General features: G+C 37.4%; 1 protein-coding gene across 15 annotated transcripts in view; it reads left to right on the forward strand.

Annotated features, from left to right (window-relative positions):
* NPAS3 (neuronal PAS domain protein 3) overlaps window positions 1–21,323 on the forward strand; it is an 878,459-nt gene that overhangs the window by 119,991 nt on the left and 737,145 nt on the right. For 8 of the 15 annotated variants that reach the window (XM_015453693.4, XM_045397514.3, XM_045397513.3 and 5 more), the window contains exon 2: window positions 1,136–1,225. The exons of the other annotated variants lie outside the window; for them this stretch is intronic. In XM_015453693.4, the coding sequence (XP_015309179.2) occupies window positions 1,136–1,225 (90 nt within the window). The remainder of the gene's footprint in view (window positions 1–1,135; window positions 1,226–21,323) is intronic. 15 annotated transcript variants of the gene reach the window in all.

Consider the following 21,323-nt stretch of genomic DNA (forward strand, 5'->3'; position numbering starts at 1 on the left):
ACCACCACACCTGGCTAATTTTTTGTATTTTTAGTAGAGACAGGGTTTCACCGTGTTAGCCAGGATGGTCTCTATCTCCTGACTTTGTGATCTACCTGCCTCGGCCTCCCAAAGTGCTGGGATTACAGGCATGAGCCACCGCGCCTGGCCTTATCTGAGTTTTTATAAAGTAGCATGATCCATCACATGTTTTAATTAATAATTAAGAAGATATTAAGTATCTACTGGCTTAAGGATTAGACATTATACCTTTTCTCTAATACTCTGGTAATAGAGTGAAAGGATTGGTACTCTTACTGATACTGTGTATTGATAAATGACATTACTTTCCTCTAAATTATGACATGATAGATTCTTTAAATACTTTTTTCCCCTAAATGAAGGAGTTTTCAATAGAAGGAAATGGTCAGAAAACACATCTCAGCATTTTTATGTCTATATAATGCAGGGAGTCTCAGATGAATTTATATGCTTAAGTAATACAGATGAAAATTGTGTAAGCTTTTCCCCTTTTTGCCTTAACTGCCAAGAAACCTGGAGTCACTGTAATCAGCTCATCTCAGGTGCCTGTTAACATCTAACCCGTGTTCCCGACGGCCTTGCTTGTGTTTTCATCCCTAATTGGGTTCAGTTCTGTAAGGTGTATCACATCCCTTTATAAGTCCATAGCAAACTCTATATAAATTGAATAGAGCTGAAAAATATATTAACTCGACCAAAGTTTTATAGCTAATTTACGGTTGCCTACAATAGTAATGCATGATTGAACTAATGACAATCCTATAACAAAAACACTAATGACATTTGTTTTTAACATTTCCTGTAGAATATAATCGTGGGAATTGAAGAGTGAGTTAAGGTTTAGACCTATGTCTCTTTTCTTCCACTTTTATGACTCTGAAATTAAAACAAAAACAAAAACAAAAAAAAAACTGTCCTGATGAAGAACTGAAAAAGTTGCTTTTCTCTGCAGTTTTCTAAAAGTGGAAGTTAATGTTCTAAAATTGCAATTGTGTGTAGAGCTCAAAAGCGTAAAAAGCAAAATATATTGAATTTCAACATACTTGTTATCCTGCATTCCAGTTGACTGTAGAGAATCTCTAGTCATGTCTATCTGTTTTTGATGCCTCTACAGAATAACTGCCCAGCATCCTCTGCCCAACCAATCAGAATGTAGGAAAATCTACAGATATGACGGAATCTACTGTGAATCTACCTACCAGAAGTATGTTGAAATCTTTGTGAGTCTTCCTTCTGGCTCGTACATCAGTGCTTGTGGTTGCCAGCTATTCAAAAATATCCTTGTGTTGAAACCTTCTTTTTATCTAATTTAGTGGGGGAGAGAAAAAATACAACAACAACAAACCAAACCAAACAAAAACAACCAAAACAATTTGCCTCTGATATCAACACAGAAAAAAAAAATGTTTATTTTTTTTGAAATTGTGGTCTAAAAGTTTTTTTAAACAACTGCATTAAAGCTCTTAGGTAAGCTTCTTTATATTGCAATAAACAAGTACTTATATGCAAGAAAATCTCGGCAAAATACATTGCACAGGTGCTACGCATCTTAGGGATTTGAAAGGTGTGTTATGTATAAATTAGCTGTCACTTTTTTTCAATCCTGTAATGGAATGATGAGTTGTAATTTGCATAATCCTTTAAGAAGTCAAATTATACTGTCATGTAGCAGACTTAACATGCTAGCTAAGATTTCAGAGCTTTGCAGCTAATTACTATGTACCTTACAGGACAGTTAAATTGAAGTGGAGTTCTCTGTCTTTGCTGCCATTTGCTTTGTCCATTACTTAACAGAATCTGCACTTTGGGTAACGAGGTGTTGTTACTATCACTGAAGTAAACACTCTGCTCTGGGAGGAAATGGCATTTTTATATATCATAGTTGGACTTGTATTGCTTTTGCTGTGAAGAAAGTTTTTGTCAGAAACAGTAATCCAATTGGAATCTTCCTAAAAAAGATGAAATTTATGCTTTCCAGAAAAGTTATGGAATATTGATTGAAGCAACATTAACCTTTAATTAAATTCTCCTATAGAAAATGTAGAGTAATGTAAACATAATTCCACTGAAGGCATTATTTTTTCTGGATATACTTTGTAAATATGCTTTGTTGTGTTTTTGTCTTCATACTCTTCTTTTGTAGTAGTGTGACTATTGAACAACAGTACCATTTTTTTCCTTAAAAATCGTTTCTGAATGCAAGCTGGTGAGTCCTTCTTTCATTTACTCCTCCAACTGGTTGTAGAGCACTTTGTTTCATGGTTTCCATTTTTAAAAAGATCAGAAATTCTGGTGGTTGTGAAGGCTGCTCTCTGAAATAGACACAAAGCGGATACTGGATGGAGCTGGGACTGTTCCCTACCTGGCATGGTTTAGGTGACTGTATCACTGTATCTTTACTATATATATGTAGTTATCTCTGGCTTTATTTCTTGATATTTCACTGTCTAGATAGTGTTACTATTTTTTTCAGAACAGGTATAATTATAATGCAGAATTGTTACTGATTATCATTAAAAAAATTCTTTGTTATCTGTGAGTCGTTTGTTGTGGCTCTTGGTGGCCAGGTTTCTGTAATTTGTTAGTGATTTTTGTGGCTTTGTTGTATACGTTGAAGAATCCTTTTGTCGTATAAGAAGGGGGTCGTTTAGAGACGTATTAAAGCAGCATTTGATTGCTGACCATTCAGATAAGTGCAGATCAACAATCAACTGTTGTTTATTTATAATTAAGCCAGTTTCATGTATCTGAAATTACTATTGGCTTAGAGGCTGAGATTTGTCAATGAGGAGCCCGGATGGGGCCACCAGGAATTTGACGCATAGTAAGGCTTCCCTTCTAGCTGTAGGAATCATCTCAAGGGCTTGCTTTTTAAAGAATAGGTGTTATTTGTAGTCAAGGTAGACACAGTAGGCAGCACAGCTGTGACTGCCAGGGAAAGTCACTAGGGGGATATTCATAACAAGGAAATATTGGCAAATAAATGATGAAGAAGGGGAGGAAATCCCCAAGATGTTAAATTGGAGCACTGTCACTGAGATGATTAATGGTGTTGTGTATTTTAGTGAAGATGCTTATCTGAATTGTCTTGAAACTATAGTGTACATTTAATAGCACCTATAAAAAAGCATGTGGTACACAAGCACACTGAAGAGAAAAGGCCAGGGATTCCGATTTTATTTTCCAATTTTCTCCAATTAAGTTTTTGGCTTCTGTTTATTAGAAAGCTGGTGTTAATATATATTATATAGAGAGTATGTTTATTCTATAGATTTATTATTCATCAGCATTTATATAGCTACTTTCCCTAGAAGATTGAAATGTATTGTGAAAAAAACCATGGATAGTATTGTAAAAAACATGGGTGGTTTTTCCACACTCTTGTTGGGTGACTATTATCAAGAGTAGGGAGATGTAGGCAAACAGTCAGGGTCACAGGGCTGCAGTGAGTAAAGGGCTACACTTTTATCAATGATGGAGTCAGTACAATTTAAAAACACTTCTACATCAATTTCTGGTGAAGGGGTAGCTGTTTTGGAAGATCCTCTAGCTTTTAGTGTCAAACCATAAATATCCTGATTCTGTGATGTGAATTATCACTTGCCTGGAGGGATTGTTATCTATGAAAGCAGGTGCATCTTTGGGCAAGTTACTTAACCTCCTTGGGCCTCAATAATTACCAGTAGATATAGGAATAGATACAGACAAATGACATATCATCCTATCTTCAATGAGCTTATAGTCTATTACAGCACCGTTTTTCTAACTCTTGGTTACTATTCAAACAGCCGGAGATGTGTCCAATTTAGTGGATCAAGATCCTAATTTTAAAAATGAAATGGAAGAGAACAGACAATTTTATTGTATTGCATTTTAGTAAGAATGTGTCTTATTTTGTGAGGCTCCCTTTGTAGTTTCATATTTGTGTATGTGTACATATAACTGCATGCGTGTGTTTACTGGGTAGATCATGAGGTAATATGTGTTTGTACTGTGTTTCATATCCAAAAAGAATGGAAGCCACTGTAATAGAGTTGAGTAGGTAAATGTATAAACAGAATAATGTATAGGTGGTGTCACTTTGTGTTCAGGGTACACTGGATTATAAAGAAAGAAATGGTCAGTCTTATGAAAAGCGTTCAGGAATGAAGAGGCTACGCTGTTTGGTCTCTCATATTCAGGAATGTGCTGGAGCCAACTTGGATGGGTTTGTGAGAGTCAATTGTATGCACCTCTTTCTCACTTTGTTATTTCTGGCCTCACGTTAGTAACCTGAAGTTGCAGAAAGTATTTGCACCATGGAAATTGGAAAATATTGCAATTCTGGTGCTCTCTAAGCCCCAAGTGATTGTTAAACATGTCCTAGCATGCCATTGCTTATATTTGTTCCAAATATAATTCTGTGGTTTTATAATTATGGTGAATTACATTTTTAAAAACATTATTTTCCATGTTGCATTTAGATTTTATTGGTAATTATTTAAATGATTAGACAATTGTTTCAATAATGAAAGTTTAAAACAAGCAGGGATATAAAACCTGTGATTAATTATTTTAAAAGGTCTATAATTAGTTCCAAATAATAGTAATAGTTACTTTAACTTCTATTAAATGCTTATTATACTTTCAATTTAAAATTCCAAGTTTAATTGGTGAGATCAGGTTTTTTGGTAAAGGATAGGTATATAGTGTTTCAAAAGATACACATCATATTGTAAATATTTTACAAATTGTATCATTTTAAGTTAGGCAGTTATCTTGCTAAGTATTACCAATTTTGGGTCTCAGACCCCTCCTCTCCTTTTCAACGGTCTTTTATAGTTTACAATAATGCCCCTGTGTTTTAGCAAACACATCTGTAAAGTGGTGGATTTCATTGGAAGATGTGAAAGTTCTTTTCAAATTAAAACAGTTGTCAATCTTGTAACAATATTTTCAAATACAAAAGTAAAAGTAGCATAGATAGTTTAAAGTAGGAGAAAAGACACCCCCTCCGTAATAACTATAACTTTGAACTTTATGTTTATTGTTTTTTATTTAGAGACAGGGTCTTGCTCTGCTGCCTAGGTGGTGGTGCAATCATAGCTCACTGCAGCCTTGAACTCCTGGGCTCAAGCTCCCAAGTAGCTAAGACTACAGGTGCATGCCCCCATGTCTGGCTTTTTGTTTTGTTTTGTTTTTAGTAGAGGACAAGGTCTTACTATGTTACCCAGGCTGGTCTCGAATTCCTGGGCTCAAGCCATTCTCCCACCTCAGCCTCTAACAGTACTGGATTCCTGGCCTGAACTTGAAAGAAAATATTTGGTAAGTCAGAGGAAATAAAATATTCATAGACATGAGATGGAATAGTAGTAGTAAGTTCAAAGGAAATCACCTGTGTTAAGAAGACTATGAGATAGTGAGGAAAGATAAGTAGGAAAGACTCAGCCGAGCTAGGTGTTTGTAGCTTCAAAACTTACATTGCAATTCAGCCATATAGTTGGACACTATCATAGAGGGATTTGAGGAAGAGCGGGATGTCCTTAAAGCCAAGAACAATCCGTTCACCAGTATTTAGAAAAGATGGAGTGAGTCTGAGATGGCAGCTTCAATTACTAACGTTTATTGAGCACGTGCTTTGCCATTGTTATAGGCCTGGCAGTACCTATTTTATACAACGGGGTTTAATCCAGGATTCCTAGACTCCAGGTGTAACCAAGATTGAGAAACCCTGATTGAGAAGGTGTTTGCAGTGGATTTAGACAGTTGTCATTGAAAGCAAAAGAGGCAATTGGCAAAATTGTAAAGTTTGTCTTTGTTTAGTTGTCTTTTCCATCCTTTGGAATCCCATCATTTTCTAAGCCCTTTTTACTCCTTTGTGAAATTCATCCCACCTGGATACCTGGTTAGTGTTTCAAACCGGTGCCTCATCGGCACAGAGTCGTGATTGTCTGTAGCCTTCATTGCAGATCAGGTGTTGTTAACTGATGGTGTTACTGTTCTCAGGACAATTTGCCTTTTCATAAGCAACTCCAGGTGAACGAATTCAAGAAAATGGGTAGTTTTTTCCTGTAGAATAATTTCAGACACCGTGACAGGGCTTGGATACATTCATTTGGGGCTAGAGGAAAGTTTCTTTCTTCCCTGAAAATACAAATCCAGAATGTGGGTGCTCTATTCAGTATACAGTGTTAAGACTGGCCTTGGCCAAGAAACATGGATTTGGATTCGCACCCAAAAGAGGGAAGGAATTAACAAGTTCCAGGGAAGAGAGGAGGAGAATGAGTGAAGAAGGAGGGAACGCGCCAGTCTTTATCAGCTCTCTTGTACAAGACAGAGTGCTAACCACTTTCACGTGTTATCCCAATTAAGGCGAACAAGACAGGCGCCTTGTCAGGGATTCTGCTGGGGGGAAGATGGTCACCTGTGCTGAAGGAAAGGGAAAGGTCACGGAGGCTCCAGCAGCAGGAGTGAATTCTTTTGCTGGTTGTTTAATCTGATTGACTGATTGCTATTATACAGTCATCTTCCCCTCACCCCCACAATAGAACAACTTATGCCAGTTGTGTTAGGATCAGTACATAACAAAGAATTGAGAAAAGAGTTAGAAATATAAAATGAACTTCATAAAGAGCTCGAATGTTAAACATGTTAAACAGACATTGGACTTCGTAGCAAGAACTGCTTCAAGCCTTTCAATATCCAAATGAATTCTAATTTCCACATCATGCCTTTCAGACCTCAGCATGGTTTCTGGTGGTTTCTCCCAGGTGATTTTAGCATCACACCAATGCTTTTGCCTAAAAATGACTTGAAGTAGCATATGTTGGCAATGTGGATGGCATGAAAGTGTATTACTTAGGGCTTATTCTAGACTAGCCTAGAAGTGAGCGAATTTATTCATTCATTTAACAAATATATTTTAATCATCACCCACAGATCAGGTGCTTTTCTACATGAACTGTTCTACAGTAACTGAGTTATTCAGAGGTGACTAAGAAAACCTCTGCTTTCTAGAAGCCTAGAAGACTGAGATATCAATAAGTAATTGGCATTCTGCCTGAGAGGTGCCTCAAGAGAAATAAGTGTCAACTATGGAAGCAGCACCACGGAGGGGCCATTTTTAATAGTGCAGGGAGCCCAATGTCTTCATGGTGGAGGAGAAGCTATCTGAGCTTGGAAGGGAACCTGAGGCAGTGGTTTGGGCTAAAAGGCATTTCTGGTGTGGCAAATTGCAAAGGGCACAGGCAGAAGTGGAGGGCTGGGGAACGGTGACAGGAGGTGAGGCGGAGAGGAAGGGAGAGCAGAGGCCTCAGATCCCGGAGGACTGCCATCCTGCGAGATCCCTCACAGGAGTTTTCAGGAGTGTGACAGAGACTGCATCTTCAAGAAGAATTACCCTGGAGGTGGATTAGGCCCGAGGCTGCTATGGCAGTGTCCCACAGCTTCCTCTTCTTCTCTTTGTTTCACAACACTTTTAACTTGTTTTGCAAGAAGGAATGTGAAATTGTGCTGTTTATTAGTTTAAAGTTGTTTTTTATCGATAAATATCTTGAAGGACTCTCCCAGTGTGAAATCTGGTTCAGGATCTGTGTGCAAACTCATTGCTTTTCCTGGCTTGAGGTGCCCACGTCTGCCTTTCTCCTCATAGACCATTTGTAATTCAAGATAAACGTATGCCAGAGAGTAAAAATGGATAGGCACAGGCAGCATGATTTAGAATGAAAGAATATTAATTGGCTCCACCGGAGTGTATATTTTCATTATGAGCGAAGTGACTACCTAGATTTTTAAAAATACTTGGTGTGTGACACACCTGCAGTATGTATGTGACCTCTAGAAACTTGAGAACGAAAGTAAAGGTCAAGGTGAGAGGTGTAGCGCCACAATGAGCCTTTTGTAGGCATGCTGTTGAACAGCGGCGTTCAAAAATCGCTAACAGGTGGTTTCAGAAAGTCAGTGATACTAATGTGCTTGTGTCCAGACTTTAAAAGTACTGCAGCAAACTTATACATCAACTATGGTTTTAGTAAATTCTCCTTACCTTATGAACAGCTTGTTCTGTGTATTGAGTTTATAAATGTGTCTTCAGTAAATCTTTGGACTTAGTTTATGCATTAGAGTGGAATAATTATGCTTTGTTCTTTCACGACGAGCAAGCTATTTTAAACGATTAAGTCCATGCAGTAGTGTTTAGTCATTGCTAGCGGTGGTTAAATCTCCTGGAAATGGATCTGGCTTTGATCCTAGCCCCACAATTATCTGTTATATGTGGGACAGCGACTAAGTTGCTTAACTTTAAGCTTCTGTTTGCTTATCTCTAAAAGTAGGGGCAAAACAATACCTCAGAGGTTGTTTTGAGGATGAATGTGATGATTAGGATGGTGATAATAATTAACATTACTGATCTGTTACCAGATGCCAATGTCAGGCACTGGGCTAATGGCTTAACATACATTAAAAAAAATCCTTACAATAAACTTATGCCTTAGGTATGATTATTACCACATTTTACAGATAAGGTTACAGAAGCTTTCAGAGCTGACAGAAGTAACTCAAGGTTAAGAAGGCAGGATGTGGTGGAATTAAGATTAGTATCACCTAATTATGACCCACTAGCCAAATCTACCCCCAACCCCCGAGTTTTTGTAAAGTTTTATTGGAACAAGGCCATGCCCATTCATTTGTGGTGGAATTAGGATTAGTATCACTGAATTAGGGCCCATGAGCCAAATCTACCCCATCCCCCTCCATTTTCATAAATAAAATTTTATTGGAAAATATCCGTATCTATTCATTTAGGTATTGTCTGTGATTCCATTCCTACTACAAGGGCATAGTTGAGTAGTAGTGACAGAGACCATATGGCCCACAAAGCTGCAAATATTTACAATCTGGCCATTTATAGAAGTTTGCTGACCTCTGCATTAGACTTCAGGCTATCTGACGACGGAACCTAAGGTCTAAACCATGAAAACACTAATCATGGTGCTTGGCATATAGTAAACATATACTAAATGAGTACTACCTTGGTGCTCATCTAACTTACTATAGAACTGTTAACCTCATAGAGCTATTATCTGCAAAATGGAAATAATAAGCATTCAACCACCAGCAGGAAAAGTCATTATGACTATGGAGATGTTGAAGAACTTAAAGTTCCAAAAGGAACACACTCTGAATTGTGTGTTATACTTGTTGTTTATTACTATGCTTTATATAATATAAATGAGAAGTTCCATTGTCACATCAAAGAATAGTATTGCATTAAAGGAGATCATTGTGAATTTTAGTGACTATTGAGAATATCTATTAAAAGAAATTAATTTCATACCTGAGAAAATTTTATAATTTTAGGAAATTTAAAAAATAGAATTTTCCTTATGAAAAATACATATTGTCAAAAAACCACTTACAGTATTATGATCTGTATTATTTAAAAAGTATATAAGCAGTATCTTTACAATAAGAAAAATATGCAGCAAGACAACTCTTTTAATGAGAAGATAAACAATAAATATACCTCCCTTAATCATCCTGCCAGCAACAAAGGAATGAAATTATGGTTTCCACTTCACCCTACTCATAACTTTTATTTCCATGTGTTCTTCTGTTGATTTAGGGAATTCCCTGTCCTCTGCTCTGTAAATGGCCTTGGATTTGTGTTATCTTGGAGCTCACAGAGCAGGCTTTGGTGGGCCTTCAACTTGTGTTGAGGGAATATTCTTGGAATTTCTTTCACCAGGCCCAATGTTATGGCTCTGGGTTGGTGAATGGTGGGCGGGGAGGGGGAGTAGTCCTAGATTAGGACTCATGACGTTTATCCTCTTCCCTTGCAAAAGCTCTTTTTGAATAGAGATGCAATACATTTTCATTCTGGAACATTTAGAAAACACAGGTAAGCATAAAGAAAGAATATCAATGTTTTTGTAATTGTCCTACCCACAGATCACCACTGTTAACAGTTTGGTGGCCGTCTTTGTAGTCTTCTATACAATGGTGTGTGTTTCTATGAGTAACACTTTTTATAGACGTATATCCATGTATATAGGTATTTTCTTGTGAATCCATCCACACCTGACTTGGCTGGGAAATGTCTGGGACCAGGTGTTCTAATTTGTATATGAGCAGCTTGTTTGGGGAAGCTGGAAGCTACATGGTCAGTTTCCATAGAGAAACTGTTCCACAGAGATTTCCTTTTTGATGTGACACTTACATTTTTCCTAGTGTAGTTTGTATTGAAATTCAGGATTTTTAGGACTTGTTTTTGTTTTCAAAAGAATTTGTTTGAATTTAAATTCAAGCCTCAACTAGTGATGTACTCATTAGTGATAGGATTTTCAGCAGATAAATCTTTGCTTACCACCTTAATATTTATTTTTATCTAGACATAGTACACATTTAAATGTGGAAATAGTTTTGCAGTTATAGGATGAAGCTAGTGGTGAGAAGGGTGTGGTGAGAAGGGTATGTTGGCTTAAAGAAACATATGGCTTTTTTAGGTCAGATACGTCCATGTATGAAAAGTTAAGCAATTAGATGGAGTTTTCTGGTTACTTTCCAAACTCATCCTGTCACATGTTATGTCTGCTGCGTTATCCTCTAGGTTGCTTAAAAATAATTTTATTTACTGTGTTTAGCATTGAGATGTTTAGGTCTAGTTCTTAAAGCAGAGAGAGGGCTGGGTGCTTCGAGGACGTTGGTTCAGTGACCAGCATGTAACAAAAGCATTGTTGGGTTATTCTTTCACTGGCAAATTTGAGACCTTGTGATTCATATATCAGTTTAAGAATTCTTTGGAATTGGATGCTTGGGATTTATGTGGTTAAACAGACTATCACCACATCTTATTTAAATCCTAATTTCCCTGTCCCTCCCTCAACCCAGTTATAAAGGATCTCTGGGCCTTGCTCTTTGCTTGTTCTCATGTGTTACTAATGAGAAGAGGCCTATTTCTCTTACTAGCAATTCTCATTACTTGCATTTCAACCATCATAAGCTTCATAACAGTATCATTTTCCTGACTATTGCCTGTCAGGGGTGCTTACAGTGAATCACAGCCAACTGCATGCCTTGGCCTTGACACTGGAAGGTATACAGTCTTTTTGATGATTCTTCTCTTTGCTTCCTTTCTTCAACTCCACTTGAAAAACTGTTTTAGGAGTAAAATTGAATGAGCATGGCTTGGTCAGGCACAAAGCATTCTGTCTTGTGTGCTTGAGGCACCATCTGGATGTCTTGGTGAAGAACGCATTTTACAGTAATTGCAGGGGAATCCTTGCTCACTTCCAGGGGAAGCAGCATGCTTTTCCAGGGACTCCCTAACTGCCTGACGGCTTGCAAGCAGAAAATGAGAAGCAGCAGCTCCACTTCTCATCCCCTAGAGAAATTCATCAGGTGTCCTAAGTATTGAATAGCTATCAGTGAAAACAATGGTATTCATGGCACCACCCTTTTAAAAGGAGAGGTTTGTTGAAACATCCAGCGGAGATGAGGATGGAAGGTCAAGGGTATTCCTGAGCTCTTGTAAAATTCATGATCAATACATGCATCTGATAGCAAGATTGTTTACCCTCTTTTCTGAATGCTGCTTGCCCAGAGGTAGTAACAATTTATATGATGCTGATAGGAATAAAGAGTGTTGTGTTTTTTATTTTTTAATTTATCATGGTACTTGGGAAATGCCTCAGGGAAGAGAAGACTAGAAAACTAAAATTATGGGCCAGCAGATTTTAAGTAAAGTATATTTTTACACGGGCCTGGTGGCAAGTTTGGTTCCCTTGTGCCACAAATACCTTCATTGGGTCTGTTCAGGAGAAATTTGCAGGACATGAGTGTTTGCTGTGGTACGGAGTGTCCTGAGAATGCGAGGCTCTGAAATAGAGACAGGAGAATGACTATAGCCACATTTATTCTGCCTTCAAAAGGAAACATTCATTGATGCCAAGGCCTTTCATTGTGAGGCTAGGTTGATCCTTTTGGGACAATGGAAGCATTAACTCTTGACGGTGAAGTTACCTTTCAGGGGCCCCATTCCTACTTCTGTGTTGGCTGGTTTTCGATATGCAGTAACGCATAGACTGCATAGGCTGCATTCATTGATAAGGCTGAAATCCGGAGAAAAGGAAAGAACATGCTCCAAATATGGGGTGCTGTGGTCTTCAAGCATTATTGTAATTGACCCGAGCAGCCATGTTTGAAATAGACAATATTATTCTGAGTTTGCACTCAAGACAGTGGGAGCTCAGAGAGGTCAGGCACATTGCTCAGTTCACACAGCTAATGAGGTGCAATCTGGTAACTAACTATTGGAGACCCTCTCCGGTCTGTGTGGCCCAGCAGTTCATCCCTTTTCAACTGGATGACAGGGTCCCTTGGAGCAGGATGACACTTTACCTTAGAAAAACATCCATCCTCTATTTGAGGATGATCTGTTGAAATCTATTTCTGCAAAAGAAAAAGACCCTAAGGAACTTGAAGCCATGCCATAGAAAATCAAGGTTTGCCATATTTGAACATCAGTCATTTAAAGAACATACAACCAGTGTCCTTTGAGTGTAAAGCTGTGTACTGTCCAGCATGAGGCAATTAGTTCTCCCCCTTGGGGATTTCATCTGTCCTTACACTGTGGTTATCACATAGAAATGGGTGAATGTCAACTTTTAATCTTAAGCCCTCTTTCCAAACTCTAGTTTTCTATTTTCAAACTACTTGACCTTTGCATTGTTTCACCTCACAACAGTCTCTACATGTAATGACCAACAAGTTTGCAAGCACTTCTCATGAGCATTCCCAGTTCATCCTCAAAGCAACCTAGTGAACTGTATTTTGTCTCTGTTTTACATGGAGAAAAACAAAAACAAGCCCCTGTATTACAGAGGTTAAGTGATTTGAAATATTTCACACAACTCGAGTGTAACATGGCTGGCCCGCAGATTAAGACCTCTCTCATCTCCCAGTTTAGGGCCTTCTCCAGGACTGCCACCATTCCTCCAAAATAGAACTTGGTGTCTTCCCCAGAAAGATCCTCTCCTACCTTGCACTTCTTTTGCTTTATCTTCATTTATATAGTAATTCAGTCTCATTCTTGACATCTTTTATTCTGCCTCTCTTGTCTCAAATATTCTTTTAGTAGCATATTTTCTTTTAAAACTCCCCTTCTTTTCATATCCCCTTAATCCACGCTATTACTTCATGCCTAGATTGTTGCAATCTCCTAACTAGTGTTCTTATCTCCTATCTTACTTAGTTTGGTTCAAATAAATACTTGAGTCCTGCTCTATGCAAAGCACCATGCTAGAGAATGCAAAGATTTTCCTTTCTGGGCTGCTTCATAAATAGTTACCAGATTGAAATACTGTTTCTAACATATTTTTCTGCTCAAAATCACTGACTGCTCCATCTCACTTCATGCTGTCTGTAATCTTAGCTTAGTGTTTAAAACTTACCAGTGTAGCTCCATTCTGCCTTTCAGCCTCCCCATAACACCAGACATTTCTCAGCGCAAGTTCTGTGCTCTGTCCGTGAAACATGTCCGTTCCTTCTTCTTAGGCACAACACATGTGCTAAGTCCCTGCCTTTGCTTGCTCCTTTGTAAAGTCTTTCTAACCTTGTTTTATCCACAGTGGTTTCTCTCTTCTCTTAACATATTAATTGAGTACCTTCTATAACCAGGAACTATTGATTGGTATATATCAGTGGACAGAGGCCATAATCTTTGTTCTCAAAGTTGGATGGCATTAGAAACAGGCAGTAAACAGCAGATGTTAAAAATGAAGGAAATCATATAGTCTGTTACATGGCAGTCAGTGCTGTGGAACAAAAATACAGAAGGTTAAGAAGGAATTAGGAGTGCTGGGGTAGAAGTGAGTCATTGTGGTTATAATAGATGATAACCATTAAAAGAAAGATGACATTTGAGCAATTGTAAGGAAGTGAGGGAGTTAGGCATTCACATAGCCAGGGGAAAATATTCCAGGTAGAATGAACAACCATTACAAAGGTGCTGAAGTTCCTAATGTGTTCAGAGCACCCCCGGGAGGCCAGTGTGGTGGGGGCTGAATGAGCAAGGAGGACAGTAGCAGGAGACAGGTCAGGGAGGTTACAGCACACGGGATGATGCTGGCAGGTTAGGGAAGGACTTCGGCTTTCGTTCCACTCAAAACAGTCTTGGGAGGATTATAATTGAGGAGAAATGAGACCTAACTGATTTTAGTATCAGTGTAGTTACTGGCTGAGCATATGCTTCAGGGGGCTGAGGGTGGAAGCAGGGGACTTAGCTCAGAGGCTATCAGCATAATCAAGGTGTGATTTGTACCAAGACGAAGTGGATAAAGAAGAGAGAGAAGTCAATACTGAATCCAAGATTAAATACTAATGTATCATTGACTTTGTATTGCATGTGGTGGCACTCAATCACATGTATGCAAATAAGTACCTTTCACTCGTAAACTTAGAGATGAAGCATGACAAAAACTTATAAAAGTTAAATGGTAAGAGGCTCTGTGTATGTATGGATAATATCTTCTCAATAACATTGCAAGTTCCTTAGAGATATTTATTCATTTATTCAGTCCACAAACTTTTAAAAAGGTTCTCGTTAAAGGCCAATGATTGCCTTGCATCTGAGCAGTGTGGAATGCAATAGGAGAATGTCAGTGTAGTGGGTAAGTATGCAGGCTATGATGGAGACTGATGTAGTCAAACCCTAGTTCCATTACTTATTTGCTGGGTGATTTTGAACAAGTTACTTAAGCTCCCTGTTTCTCACCTTTCTCATTTGTGAAATGCTGATGATAGTATCTCATAGGATTTTCTCTTAGGATTTTCCATAGGGATTAAATGAACTAATACACATAAAATGCTTCGAAAAGTGCTTCACCTGGAAGTGCATACTAAGTACTCAAATACTAACTCTAAAAAGGTAGTGCTCTGGAAAAGATAGTTGAAAGAGGATTTAACATTCAGAGTGACTTCTCCCCCCTGTAACTACCCATGTTCAAAACCTGTCAAGTTGCCTGGTTAATGAATGTGAATAATAAGGTCTCATAGTAAGCCTTGCTCTCTCGTTGATAGTTAAAAAATGACAGAGAGAATTGCATTATGATTAGTCTGATTACCTGCCTGTTTTTGAAGGTGTACATGGAAGCTGGTCAGTAACCCTTCTGGGCACATTTTGATTGACAGACTGGCAAACAGCATTTAAATCTCTAACACATAAAAAGATCAATTTTTTTTTATTATTTTTTTGCTTAAAATGTTGAATGTGTATTAAAATGAGAAAAATAATTTTCAGGATAGATATGACTCCTAGTACATAAAAGCAAGGAGATCACATCAAGGAGGGAATATTATTTTTTTGACCAAATACAGGAAATTACTATTTTTCTCCTCCATGTTTATATTTTGCTACCTAATATCTCCCTTCTTTTTTTTTCTTTCATGTAGTTGTTGTTTTTTTCATCCCTCTTATTATCAGCAACTATATGGCCTCCAAATCCAGGAGAGAGCAGTGCATTCCTGCTGTGGAACTCATGCGGACATCTTTAGTGTCAGAGGTAGTTTGAAGAGCAGCTTAATTCTGCTTTCATTTTGCCTGGTACTTCTGTGAGGCACTCAGGTTCTGTTTGAGCTCAGTATTACTGATCCCATCCTATACGTCCTAGATGGCAGTGCAGACAGCGTCTGTCAATGAGTAACAGGTAAATATTGAACAGGGAAGCCCTTTTGATTAACTTTGTGGATCATTATTTGAAAGTAGCGTACAGTCAGAACAGCACCATCACTCATGATCATAGCACATGGTGTAGGGGTCAGAGCATCAAGCTGCTGGTTTGAAAGCTGAGGTTGCATTCTTTGTTCTGCACATGGGCTTGTATTCATGCACTGCTGGACTAGTTACGACTCTCCAGTGAACAAAATGCTGACTGTTTAGCACAATATTAATGCAAAATATTTAAGATGGTAAGGCACAAAGAATGCTTGAGGGACTTTGTGCGATGTAGATGTAAATATATTAAAGCAAGTTTATAATTACTTTTTGAAGTGTTTAACACCGGGTGCTTTTACCTTTTATCCAGGTTCAGAAACCTTTTTCTAATAAGGAACTTAGAGATGTGTGGCAGGTTGAGGATGAATTTTTGGTCTTATTAGTATATACTGAAAATAAGTAATTTTAGCCTCTATCAGTTTTCCTAGGTTTGTTCTATGCTACCTAATGGGTACAACTTACCCCCAAGACACATTTACCCGAAGGTTGATCCATACCTGATTTGTCAAGTGATTCATTGAACCTCATGATAAGTTAATGGTTTATCATCATTAGGAACAATACTATCATCATGATTAATATTTTTGAGCAACCATCAAATAATATACATGGAACTTGTTAAAAGGCATAAATGAGGTTGCATGGAAAAGAACAGCTTTCTGTTCTCAAATGTTTCTAAATTAACACTTACATGGTCATAAAAAGACACAGATAAAACATGATTAGGCTGCTTATGCATTTCTAGGAGAAACTTAATTCAGTAGTCAAGTAGGCAATTCCAAAAGGTTTTCATAAGCCAAAGATTTTAAGTAAATCTTCTAATTGAGACTTTTAATCATACTGAGCTATAGAAATAATATTCAGATAATTATGTTCAATAATTAAGATCATCAAAACAACTAATCATTAAGATTATTAAAACAAAGCTAATCTACATCCTTCCTACCCATATTCTAGAGTAGTGGGTAAAAAGGTAAGCATTTTATGACACTTTAAGTATATAATTGCAACATTTACAGTTTAGCATATACGAACCAGTATATAATTGCAACATTTACAGTTTAGCATATACGAACCTCAAAAGTGACAAAATCTATATCCAGTGTGCTGGATGGAATCTTAATTTTATGTATCACTTAAGTGTTAAATTTATACAACCTAGTCAAAGTGGTAACAGCCTCAAAATAAAAAATAATAATTTTATTCTGGAAAATTATTCAAATGAAAAAATACAAAGTAGTCGTGCTAGTTAGAGTTGTAAATGACATGTTTCCATCAAATTTCTGAAGAAGAGATTCTGTGTATTTTTTTCTTTTCTTTTTTTTTTTTTTTTGAGTTGGAGTCTTGCTCTGTCACCCAGGCTAGAGTGCATTGGTGCAATCTCAGCTCACTGCAACCTCCGCCTCCCAGGTTAAAGCGATTCTCTTGACTCAGCCTCCCCAGTAGCTGGGATTACAGATGTGCACCACCACTTCTGGCTAATTTTTGTATTTTTAGTAGAGATGGGGTTTCACCATATTGGCCAGTCTGGTCTCGAACTCCTAACCCCAGGCGATCCACCTGCTTCGGCCTCCCAAAGTGCTGGGATTACAGGTGTGAGCCACTGCATCTGGCCAGATTCTGTATTTTTTAAAATTTCAACTTTGCTTTTAAATAACAGTGGCAAATAGCAATATTCTTTCTTTTAATAATAATATTCTAGACTAATTTATGGGAACCACACTGCCTCTGGAAACAGACATGATTTAAAATTTCATTTAGAAAATAACCTCAGTTTTTCTAGTATTATCACAGAGCAGTGTATTAGAAATCACTATTATATTTTGAAATTTAGATCAACCTATAATATGAACATGAAAAACATAAACATGAAAATATAATTTAACAAAGGTGAATTTTTCTTTACAATAGAAATACACTGAAAGCTTATGCCAGTTAAGGAACAGCATGGGCTACTGTCCTTGCCTCTTTCCCTAGGGAACCTGGGATCTGAATTGGATTAGCTTCCAAGTGAACATGTGTTAGGTGGTCCCATCATAACCCTGAATGGATATTTTGCCACACCACAAAACTAGAACATAATTTGACATAAATCTTTGTTTAGAAGCGAAATAGCAGGGGCTGCTGTGAGTCAGGGTGGAACTGGCAGGGCTGCGTGGGAACCTCACAGAGCCTGGTGTCTGGCAGATCTGGCACTTTTAGGCCTTTGGTTTCTTTGAAATTATAGGTAATGAATTCAACATCTAGTCTCCCTTTCTCTGGGACAGTAACCTTGGTACATGGTGTTCTTTCATGTAGACTTGTGATCCATATTTTTATTATTTTATTTATAAGAAAAATATACATATATTAATATTTAAAGTTACCCAATAATTGCCACAACTTAAAAAGAAGTTTTTACTTTATTATGTTTGTACCCTAACAGAATAGAATGAGTTAGGCAAACATTATATAAATGATGGTGATACCACTGCTGGGTTTTAATATTCCATTTTAACCACTGGGCAAATTGGTCATGTTTTATTTGGGGAAAATGGAATGTATTGAGGGAGGATGTGGTCATTTTGAAAGTTATTTGGTTTAGTTCAGGAACAAACACTCATTTATCAAGGAAATATTTATCGTCTCCTTTTGGGAAACTGTAGGCATCCTCAGTCTCAAGGAAGTTGCATACCAGTGGGGCAATGAGGCATAAAATTTATTGATTTAATAAATATTTAGTGAATGCCTACTAAGTTCCAGTTCCTATAGCACAGAGTTTATATTCAATTGAGGGGAGCAGACATTATGCAGATACATGTGGACTTAAAAAGGTAGAGCTCTATAGTCTACAGTAAATTAAATCAGGGCAAGGAGATAGAGGGTGACAGTGCTTTTTATACAAGATGGGACAGGTGAAGTGCCTTAAGAAGTGCCTAAGTTTTTCAGTTCTTTGCAAGTCCAGAGAGCAAACTTCTTTGTGGCTGTGGAGATTTGAGGGTCTCTTCTTGGAAAGTTGGAACTCAAAGCTGGCCCATGAATGAACAAGGTAATGACCAGGCCACGTCTGTACATGACAAACAAAAGATGGAAACAAGAATTTCTATTCAGGATAACTAGAAAGGGATTAGGCATATGGAGTCTTGAAGAAGAAGAGAGGAATTTGACTTTGACATTTTGTTTAGTTTCAATATACTGAAGTATTTGGGCCAAAGAATAATGGAATGTCTGGGATTTTTGTAACCTCTGTGTTTGCATGGAGTGGATGAGAGAGAGCGGCCAGCTTACAGGCTTTTATGATAATCATGAAGTGAGGAGACTATATAAATTTTCTATCAGCACAGGCATAGATTGTTTCATGTTTTATTTTTAAGGGCTATTGTATGAACGTGGGGTGGGGTAGAGGCATCATGTCATCTCCTGACTCATGAAAGTGATTTGCTGACTGGAAAGTTTGAGGACCACTGTTCTAGTCCCAGTATGCTGGCTGTGGTTTATGTAATTACCTACATGCTTCAACAGGATTCAATCTGGAAATACTTTTAAAAATTATATTTATTGGTAGAGCACCAAGAAGAACTTATGAGATAGTGAACATTGTTGGGCTTGAATAGGCAGCCAGAAATGTTTCTGCAGATGGATTATTATAAGAAATGGCCAACATTTAACTCATATCCTACTCTATAGGAAACAAATACATGTTAATGTTGTAGGATACATATACATAACATAAGCTAGTGATCATCAAATAGATGACCTTCAACTTTGTATTTGTTAGTGAATGCTGCCTGTGCATTAAGGTGCCAATCAAACATGACACATGCATGTTGTGGGTGATGGTGCAGGAATAACACATTCTTTCTTTCTTTTTTTGAGACGGAGTCTTGCTCTGTCGCCCAGGCTGGAGGGCAGTGGCATGATCTCGGCTCACTACAACCTCTGCCTCCCAGCTTTGAGCGATTCTTCTGCCTCAGCCTCTTGAGTAGCTGGGATTACAGGTGCGTGCCACCATGCCCGGCTAAGTTTTGTATTTTTAGTAGAGACGGAGTTTCACCATGTTGGTCAGGCTGATGTCGAACTCCCTATCTCAGGTGATCCGACCACCTTTGCCTCCCAATGTGCTAGGATTACAGGAGTGAGCCACTGCGCTCAGCCAACACATTCTTTCTTAAAGATAAGTCCCTACATGAGAATAGCTATGTAAATGTGTTTGCTAAAAGCAGAACCAACTTCTGTGATTAGTATGCACTTTCTGATAGCTACCACATTGAGAAGAGGTGTTTCATAAAATTTTTCTGAACTGTTCATTATTAACTACAAGATTCACACTCTTATTAACCTGATTTGTACCTCCATTAGATGATACAGAGGAAGAAAAGGAAATCCTATTTTAGTCATCATTTCCTTAGAACTTGTAATTGAAATACTGTACTTTATTTTCTGCTTTGGTATATAAGCTATTCTTGAAAGGTGTTCCATTGCATAGAAAGTAGATTTTTGTCTTTTAAATCAGAAGGGTATGTTGATTATTATAACACCAGGATCTCAGCATCAACCCAGTGTAGGAATTCTGACATAAACAATTTAAGGTCTTACAAGTGAGGTTCACACTTACTATACTTATTGTTGCAAATAATGTTTGATTTCTGAAAAATATCTCTGTTAACAGGATTTTCTTAGGGTCCCCCTGTATTTTTTGTCGTGTTAGGTGACTTTAAATAATATGAGCATGAGTATCCTGAAATGTAAGCTGATTCTATCATTAGCAATGCGTTAAGTATCTTAGCTTGCATCATTTAAAAACATTTCAGTTTTTTGGCAATTTATATTTTATTTTTCATTTCGCATCTATTGTTGTACCATTAAAGTTCTTCATGATGTTTGTTTGTAAGGTAACTCCTACATGTGCTGCCTTTTCTCTCTTATCTTAACTCATAAAGCTGATATTACCAAAGCATAACTAGTACTTGATTCTCTTGAGATTAGCAGTGTTGTTGGCCTGGCTAGCAGTTATCTGCAAGTTGCTGGAACACATTTTATAGCAGCTCCTATTAGTCAACAGAAATACTTAGAAAACTGCCTGCTGTATGCTTTGCATTAGGCCGTTGAGCTGGCAAAAGAGAGAGAACTTAAAATCGTAACTTAACTTCTTTAAAATATTTGTTTAGGGAGATAGTCATATAATGAATTTTCATAAATAATGTTAGAATTTAGTAAATCTTCAGTAAACTGTATTTTCTGAGTCCATAAGAATATGTAGTTTAACTTCTAACTTTTTAAGTTGTAGTTTGATATTTTGTTCATTGGTAGGATTGGAGATTGGATTATATTTAAAAATTAAACAGTTTTTAGATCATTCTCAATTCTATGTGTCTGTTTTTATAACAATTAGAATTGGCCTTTAAAATTCTCACCCACTGAAATAATAATACAATTTTTGTAAATAATATGTATTTTTGCATTTTCCATCATTATTTATCACCAGGCTTGAAATAGTATTAAGGAAAAAAACCCATCTTGTATTTCTATCTTGACCTTTCCCTCAGCCCTCTCACAAAACCTGAACAAGGGTCTT

The sequence above is a fragment of the Macaca fascicularis genome, chromosome 7, assembly GCF_037993035.2.
Source record: "Macaca fascicularis isolate 582-1 chromosome 7, T2T-MFA8v1.1".
Lineage (NCBI taxonomy): Eukaryota > Metazoa > Chordata > Mammalia > Primates > Cercopithecidae > Macaca > Macaca fascicularis.